Source organism: Anolis sagrei, chromosome 11, assembly GCF_037176765.1.
Source record: "Anolis sagrei isolate rAnoSag1 chromosome 11, rAnoSag1.mat, whole genome shotgun sequence".
Lineage (NCBI taxonomy): Eukaryota > Metazoa > Chordata > Lepidosauria > Squamata > Dactyloidae > Anolis > Anolis sagrei.
In genome coordinates this window covers 1766216-1775000 of record NC_090031.1, presented here as the reverse complement: position 1 = coordinate 1775000, position 8785 = coordinate 1766216, and the positions used below count along the sequence as shown (strand labels likewise).

General features: G+C 40.3%; 1 protein-coding gene across 1 annotated transcript in view; it reads right to left on the bottom strand.

Moving 5' to 3' along the window:
- Nucleotides 1-7922, bottom strand: part of LHX6 (LIM homeobox 6) — a 32006-nt gene extending 24084 nt beyond the window's left edge. The window contains exons 1-3 of the mRNA XM_060757590.2: nt 7811-7922; nt 4466-4711; nt 2324-2445 (exon numbers count right to left, since the gene is read on the bottom strand). Coding sequence (XP_060613573.1) covers nt 2324-2445; nt 4466-4711; nt 7811-7876 — 434 coding nt within the window. The 5' untranslated portion in view covers nt 7877-7922. The remainder of the gene's footprint in view (nt 1-2323; nt 2446-4465; nt 4712-7810) is intronic.
- Between the last annotated feature and the right edge of the window lie 863 nt (nt 7923-8785).

Genomic DNA, 8785 nt, shown 5'->3' with positions numbered 1-8785 from the left:
TAATATTATTCATAATTATAATATCCATATTTCATTATTATTATGTAATATTATAATACTACTAAAATAATAATTGGAAGGACAGAATGTAAATCACACTAATAATATTATTCATAATTATATTATCAATATTTTACTATTATATAATATAATACTACTCAAATAATAATTGGAAAGACAGAATGTAAATCACACTAATTCTATTATTTGTAATTATATTATAATATCAATATTTCATTATTATTATATAATATTATAATGCTACCAATAATAATAATCGGAAGGACAGAATGTAAATCACACTAGTAATATTATTCATAATAATATTATCAATATTATATTATTATATAATATAATACTACTCAAATAATAATTGGAAAGACAGAATGTAAATCACACTAATTCTATTATTTGTAATTATATTATAATATCCATATTTCATTATTATTATGTAATATTATAATACTACTAAAATAATAATTGGAAGGACAGAATGTAAATCACACTAATAATATTATTCATAATTATATTATAATATCAATATTTCATTATTATTATATAATATTATAATGCTACCAATAATAATAATTGGAAGGACAGAATGTAAATCACACTAATAATATTATTCATAATTATATTATAATATCAATATTTCATCATTATTATATAATATTATAATACTAATAATAATAATAGTTGGAAGGACAGGATGTAAATCACACTAATAATATTCATAATAATATTATAATATCAATATTTCATCATTATTATATAATATTATAATACAACTACTAATAATTATCAGAAGGACAGGATGTAAATAATGTTAATGTTACCTATAAATAAAGCAATGTACTTATATTACCATTAATATTATTATTATTAATAATAATAATAATTAGAGGGTCCGATTGTGAATAATGTCAGTAATATCTATCATATGAATATGATATATGACTAGTAAGAATAATATTTGTAATAGCAATATGTATAATAATTATAATAATAATAATAATATACTATCATTACTGCTAAGATTAATAATTGGAAAGACAGAATATAAATAATAATTATGGTAATAATATAATGCATTACTACTACAGTTAAGGATGGGAAGGGCAGAATGCAAATAAATAAATAATGGTAGCAATAATGTACTACTAATAATTGTGGGGTCAGAATGGAAATATTAATATAATGTACTACTACTAATCATAATAATAATTGTGAGGGCAGAATGCTAATTAAAATAATATAATGTACTACTACTACTACTAATAATAATAATGAGGGCAGAGTGCAAATAATAATAATAACTAATAAAATGCACTACCAATAATATTAATTGTAGGGCAGAATGCAAAAAAATATAATGTACTACTTTTAATAATAATATTATAATTGTGATGGCAGAATGCAAATAATAATAATAATAATAATAATAATAATAATAATAAATGTACCCGTAATAATGATTATCATTGTGATGGCAGAATGCAAATAATAATACTATAACAGAATAATAATATTAATTGTGTGGGCAGAATGCAAATAATAATAATAATAATATAATGTAGTACTTATTATTATTAGTAGTAGTATTAGTATTATTGGGATGGCAGAATGCAAATAATAATACTATAATAGAATAATAATATTCCTTGTGGAGGGAAAATGCAAATAAATTAATAATATAACGTAGTACTACTAATTATTATTATTATTGGGATGGCAGAATGCAAATAATAATACTATAATAGAATAATAATATTCCTTGTGGAGGGAAAATGCAAATAAATTAATAATATAACGTAGTACTACTAATTATTATTATTATTGGGATGGCAGAATGCAAATAATAATACTATAATAGAATAATAATATTCCTTGTGGAGGGAAAATGCAAATAAATTAATAATATAACGTAGTACTACTAATTATTATTATTATTGGGATGGCAGAATGCAAATAATAATAATATAATGTAGTACTACTACTAATTATTATTATTGGGATAGTAAAATGCAAATAATAATACTATAATAGAATAATAATATTCATTGTGGGGGCAGAAAGCAAATAGTAATAACATAATGTAATGATGATGATGAAAATAATAATAATAATAATAATAATAGGGGTGGTAGAATGCAAATAGTAATAATATGTAATAATAATAATGATGATAATAATAACTGGGATGGCAGAATGCAAATATTAATAATATAATGTAATAATAAGAATGTTAATGGTGAGGGCAGAATGATGCAGATAATGATATAATATAATGCCTACTAATACTACTCCTAATAGTAATCAATACCTGAAATAGTCGACTTTGCAGAAGATCTCCTTGTTCTTGACGTAGCAGCTGCTCTGTTGTCGGAGGGAAGCCCGGCACACCGAGCAGGCCAGGCAGCCCAGGTGCCAAGGCAGGTTGTTCACCTGGAAAGAAGGAAGGAAGGAAGGAAAGAAAGAGAGAAAGAAAGAAAGAGAGGAAGGAAAGTGTCAGGCCGGGGAAGGCGGCAACCTTCCTTCTTTCCCCTTGGCTTTGCTGTCTTCCCTTCTCTCTCTTCCTTCCCAGCTTTCTCTTCCTCCTTTCCCTCTTTCTTTGCTCTTCCCCTTCTCTCTTTCCATTTGTCCCATCTACTTCCCCTCTTTTCTTCCTTCTACTCTTTCTCTCCCTGACTTTCCCTTTCCCCTTTTTCCCTCTTTCCCTTTTCATTGATCCTGTCTCCTTCCTTCCTTCCTTTCTCCCTTTCTCTTCCCAACTTTCATTTAGCCCCTTTCCTCTTGATTTCCCTTCTTTTCCTTTCCATTGGTCCTTCCTTCCTTCCTTCCTTCCTTCCTTCCTTCCTTCCTTCCTTCCTTCCTTCCTTCCTTCCTTCCTTCCTTCCTTCCCCCTTTCTCCCTTCACAAGCTTTCCCTCTTTTTCTTCTTCTTTGCATTTTCCGTTCCTCCCTTTTCTTTTCTTGTGTTCCCCTTTCTTCCGCTTTCTTTCTTTCTTTCTTTCTTTCTTTCTTTCTTTCTTTCCCCTTTCTCCCTTCACAAGCTTTCCCTCTTTTTCTTCTTCTTTGCATTTTCCATTCCTCCCTTTTCTTTTCTTGTGTTCCCCTTTCTTCCCTTTTCTTTCTTTCTTTCTTTTTCTTTCCACTCCCCGACTTTCCCTTTCCCCCTTCCTCTTCTTTTCTTCCTCTTCCCCTTTCTCCTTTCACAAGCTTTACCTCTTTTTCTTCTTCTTTCCATTCGTCCTGTCTTTCCGTTCCTGCCCTTTCTTTTATTGTTTCCCTTCTTTCATCCTTTCTCTTGCTAACTTTCCATCTTTTCCTTTTCCCTTCCCTTCTTCTTTCATTTTTCCCTTGTCTAGTCTTCCCTCCCCCTTTGCTTTCTTTCTTTCTTTCTTTCTTTCTTTCCTTTCCTTTCCTTTCCTTTCTCCTCTTCTCTTGCTAACTTACCCACTCCATCTTTCCCTCTCTCCTTCCCTTTCTCTTTCTACCTTTCCCTTCCTTCCTTCTCTCCCTCTTTCTTTCTCCTCCTTTCCCGACTTCTTCTTTCAGTCTTTCCCTTCTGTCGCTATCCACTTGTCCACTCTTCTTTTCCCTTTGCTTCCTTCCTTCCTTTCTTTTTCTTTCTTTCCTTTTTTTACTACCATTCCCTTTCCATCTTTCCTGCTCTCCTTTCTCTTCCTATCTTTCCCTTTATAGCATCCTTCCTTCCGTCCTTTTTCTCTCTCCTTCTCTTACTACCATTCCCTTTCTACTTTCCCCTTCTTTCCTTCTTCTTTCTCCTCTTCTCTTTCTACCATTCCCTCCCTCCCTCCCTCCCTTTCCTTCTCTTTTACATTTCCCTTCCTAGCCTCCCCTTCCTTCCTCCTTTCTTTTCTCACCTTCCTTCTCTTTCCACATTTCCCTTCCTTCCCTTCCCTTCCCTTCCCTTCCCTTCCCTTCCCTTCCCTTCCCTTCCCTTCCTTGGTTGCCCTCATACAACTCCTCCCTCTTTCCTTCCTTCCTTCCTTCCTTCTTTCCTCCCTTCCTCGGTTTCCCTCATACAACTGCTACTCTCCTTCCTTCCTTCCTTCCTTCCTCCCTCCCTCCCTCCCTCCCTTTCCTTCTCTTTTACATTTCCCTTCCTAGCCTCCCCTTCCTTCTTTCTTTCTTTTCTCACCTTCCTTCTCTTTCTACATTTCCCTTCCTACCTTCCCCTTCCTTCCCTTTCTTTCTTTCCTTCCTCCCTTCCTTTCTCTTTCTACATTTCCCTTCCTAGCCACCCCTTCCTTCCTTCTTTTCTCCCCTTCATTTTCTTTCTACATTTCCCTTCCTACCTTCCTTCTTTTCTCTCCTTCCTTCTCTTCCTACATTTCCCTTCCTACCTTCCCCTTCCTTCCTTCTTCTTTCTCCCGTTCTCTTTCTCCCTTTCCTTTTCTCCCTTACCCCTTCCTTCCTTCCTCCCTTCCTTCTTTCCTCACCTTGAGCAGGTACCTGTCCAGGATCTCCCTTCCGCAACTGGCGCAGAGCTGCTGTTTGGGGGTGGGCAGTGGCGGCGGAAGGGTCTCCCTCGAGGAGGAAGAGGAAGCGGAAGAGGAAGCGGAAGCTCCGGAGGGGGGCCCAGGGGAAGTTGGGGCAGCAGGGGCGGAGGGGGGCGGCGAGGGGGAGGCCGGGCTGCTGGCCGCCGAGGGGGGCTCCTCTTCCTCCTCCAGGACCCCCCGGTGCGCCTAAAGAAGAAGGGAGGAAGGAAGGAAGGAAAGAAAGAGAAAGAAAGAGAGAGAGAGAAAGTCAAGGGGGGAACAGGACCCCAACATAGGACCCTCACCACCCCTTTCCAGCCCCTCCAAAGCTCACCATCAGGGAAGCGGGGAGAGAAGAGGGTCCTTTGACTGAGAAAGAGGCAGAGAGAAAGAAGAAGAGGAGGAGGAGGAGAAAAAGGTAGAATGGGAGAAAGAAAGAGAGGCGGAGGACTCTTCTGGGGAGGGATGCGCTGGCAAACGGGGAGCTGTCAATCACTTTCATCCCTCCCTCCCCCCCCCCCCCAATAAAATGACCCATTAACTCATCCTCCTGTTTTTATTGATAGAGAAAAAAAGAGAGAAGGAAAAAGGAGAAGAGGAGGAGGAGGAAAAGGTAGAATGAGAAAGGAAGAAAGGGGAAGGGAAGGTAGAAAGGGGAAAAGGGGAAGGAAGGAAGGGGAGAGGGAGATAAGGAAAGTTAGTAAGAGAAGGGGAGAAAGAAGGAAGGGAGGGAGGTAGAAGGAGAAAGGGAAGAAGGGGAAGGAAGGAAGGCTAGAGAAAGGGAAAGGAAAAGGAGAGGGATAGATGGAAAGGAAGGAAGGAGGGAAGGAAGGAAGGAAGGGGAGAAATAGAGAAAGGGTAAGGAAGAGGAGAGGGATAGATGGAAAGGAAGGAAGAGAAGGAGAGGAAGGAAGGACGGAAAGGAAGGTAGAAGGAGAAAGGGAAGAAGAGGAAGGAAGGAAGGAAGGAGAAAGATGGAAGGTTAGTAGGAGAAGGAAGGAAGGGAAGATAGAGAAAGGGAAAGGAAGAGGAGAGGGATAGATGGAAAGGAAGGAAGAGAAGGTAGAAGGAGAAAGGGAAGAAGGGGAAGGAAGGAAGGGGAAAGATGGAAAGTTAGTAAGAGACGGGAAGAAAGAAGGAAGGAAGCAAAGAAGGAAGGAAGGAAAGAGAGAAAGGCTAAAGGCAGGCAAAGGAAAAATGCACAAGTGGATAGCGACAGAAGGGAAGGGAATGAGGGAAAGGAAAAGTCAGGAAGGGAGAGGAAGAGGGAAGGAAGGAAGGGAAGGTAGAAAGGGAAAGGGAAGAAGGGAAAGAAGGAAAGGGAGAGGGAAAGACAGAAACTAGTAAGAGAAGGGGAGAAAGAAGGAAGGAAGGAAGGAAAGACTGAAAGAGGCAAGCAAAGGGAAAAGAAGAGTGCACAAGTGGATAGTGACAGAAGGGAAGGGGAAAGAGGGAAAGGGAAAGTCAGGAAGGGAAAGGAAGAAAGAAAAAGAAAGAGGGAGGGAAGGAAAAGGTAGAAAAGGAAAAATAGAAAAAGAGGAGAAGGAGAAAAGGTAAGGGAAAGAGGGAAAGGAAAAGTTGGGGAGGGAAAGGAAGAAAGAGAAAGAAAAAAAGAAAGAAAGAAAGAAAGAAAGGGAAAGAGGGAAGGAAGGGAAAGGTAGAAAGGGAAAATATAAAAAAGGAGAAGGAGAAAAAGGGAAGGGAAGAGGGAAAAAGGGAAAGGGAAAAAAGAGCGGACAAATGAATAGCGACAGAAGGGAAGGGAAAGAGGGGAAGGAAAAGTCGGGAAGGGTCAGGAAGAGGGAAGGAAGGAAGAGAAGGGTAGAAAGAGAAAAGGAAGATGGGAGGAAAGTGAAGGTGAGAGGGAAAGATGAAGTAGGTAAGTTAATAAGCGAAGGGGAGAAAGAAAGAAAGGAGGAAAGAAAGAAAGAAAGAAAGGAGGGAAGGAAGAAAGAAGGAGGGAAGGAGAGAAGGAAGGAAAGACTGAAAGTAGGCAAAGTGAAAAGAAGAGTGGACAAATGAATACCGACAGAAAGAAAGGGAAAGGGGGGAAAGGAAAGTCAGGAAAGGAAGGAAGAGAAAGAAAGAAAGAGGAAGGGAAGGAAAGAAAGATAGAAAGGAAAGGGTAGAAAGAGAAAGGGAAGATGGGGAAAAGGGGAGAGGGGAAGTTGGTAAGTTAGTAAGAAAAGGAAAGAAAGAAAGGGAAAGAAAGAAAGAAGCAAGCAAGCAAAGGAGGGGGAAAGACTAGACAAAAAGAGGAAGAGGAGAAAAAGGTAGAATGAGGAAGGAAGGAAGGGAAGAAAGAAAGGAAGAGAAAGGAAGAAAGAAAGAAAGGAAAGGAGGGGAAAAGAATAGACAAAAACAGGAAGAGGAGAAAAAGGCAGAATGAGAGAAAGGAAGGGAAGGAAGGAAGGAAGAGAAAGAAAGCAAGAAAGCAAAGGAGGGAAAAGGCTAGACAAAAAGAGGAAGAGGAGAAAAAGGTAGAATGAGGAAGGAAGGAAAGGGAAGAAAGAAAGGAAGAGAAAGGAAGAAAGAAAGGAAAGGAAAGGAGGGGAAAAGAATAGACAAAAAGAGGAAGAGGAGAAAAAGGCAGAATGAGAGAAAGGAAAGAAGGAAGGAAGGAAAGTAAGCAAAGGGGGGGAGACAAAAAGAGGAAGAGGAGAAAAAGAAGGAAGGAAGGGAAGAAAGAAAAGCAAAGGGGGGAAAGACAAAAAGAGGAAGAGGAGAAAAAGGAGGAAGGAAGGAAGGGAGGAAAGAAAGAAAGCAAAGGGGGGAAAGACAAAAAGAGGAAGAGGAGAAAAAGTTAGAATGAGAGGAAGGAAGGGAAGAAAGAAAGCAAAGGGGGAAAGACTAGACAAAACGAGGAAGAGGAGAAAAAAGGTAGAATGAGAGAAAGGAACGAAAGAAAGTAGGAAGGAAAGAAAGGGAAGAAAGAAAGTAAAAGAAAGAAAAAAAAGGAAAGAAGGAAGTAGGGCTCTTTTGGGGAAGGAAGCACCTGCAACCGGGGAGCTGTCAATCACTTCCATCATCCCTCTCCCCCCCCCTCCCCAAGTAACTCCCCCTCCTCTATAGGAACATAATAAAAATATGGTAATATTAAACATTATAATCCCCCTCCCCTAAAAAAAAAAAAAAGTTCCCCAAAAGTCAATTTTGGAGGGGGGACCCTTGGCTTCATATACCCCCCCCCTTCCATCATCATGATTTCTGATTGGGGGAAATGCATGTCTTTTTGGGGGGCTGGGTGGGGGGGGGGTCTCCCCTGCTGCCCCCTCCCCTCCCTTGCCTTGCCCTGCCTGTTCTCACCTCGGTCCGCGGCTGCTCACCCTCGGGCGGGGGGGCGGAGGAGGGGGCCTCATTCTTCCAGAACATTGAGGGAGGGGGGAAAGGAAGGAAGGAAGGAAGGAAAGGAGGAGAAGAAGGGAGGAAAGAAGGAGCGCCCCTCCGCTGCCAAGGACGCCCGGCGAGGACTCGCTTGGAGAGGACGCGAAGGAGGACTTTAAAGGCGCCCCCGCCCCTCCCTCCCCCTCCCTCCCTCCCCCAGGACCCTCCCTCCCTTTCCCACTTTCTCTTCTCTCTCCTTCTCTTCCTTCCCTCCTTCTCTTTCTTTCTCTCCCCCCTCCCTTTCCCCTTTCCTCCTTCCCCTCCTATTCCTCCTCCCTTTCTTTTTCCTTCCCCTTTTCCTTTTGCCTCCTTTCCCACTTTTTTCCTCTTCTTCTTTCCTTCTTTCCCTCATTCCCTCCATCCTACCTTCCTTCCCTTCCTATTCCTCCATCTTTTCCTTTCTTCTTTCCCTCCTTCCCTTCCTTTTTTCTCCTGCCTTCCTTTCTACTTTTCTCTTCTTCCTTCTCCTTCCTTCCTTCTTTCCCTCCATTCTTCCTTCCTTTCCTTCCCCTCCCATTCTATTCCTCCATCTTTTTCCTTCCTGCTTTTCTTTTCCTCCTTCTTTCCTCTCTTCCCTCCCTCCGTCCTTCCTTTCTTCTTTCTTTCCTTCCCCTTTTTCTCTTTCTTTCCTTCCTTTCTTTTCCTTTCTTTCCTTCTTTTCTCTCATTCTACCCTTTTCTCCTCCTCTTGCCTAGTCTTTCCCCCCCTTTGCTTTCTTTCTCCTCTTTCTTTCTTTCCTTCCTTCCTTTTTTCTTCTCTTACTAACTCAACCACTCCATCTTTCCCTCTCCCCTTCCTCTATCCTCCCCACCGTTCCTCCTTTTCTTCTTCCCTTTTTCCTCCCTGCCCTCCTTCTTTCCCCTTCCTTTCCTTTCTCCTTCCTTCCTTTCCCTTTTT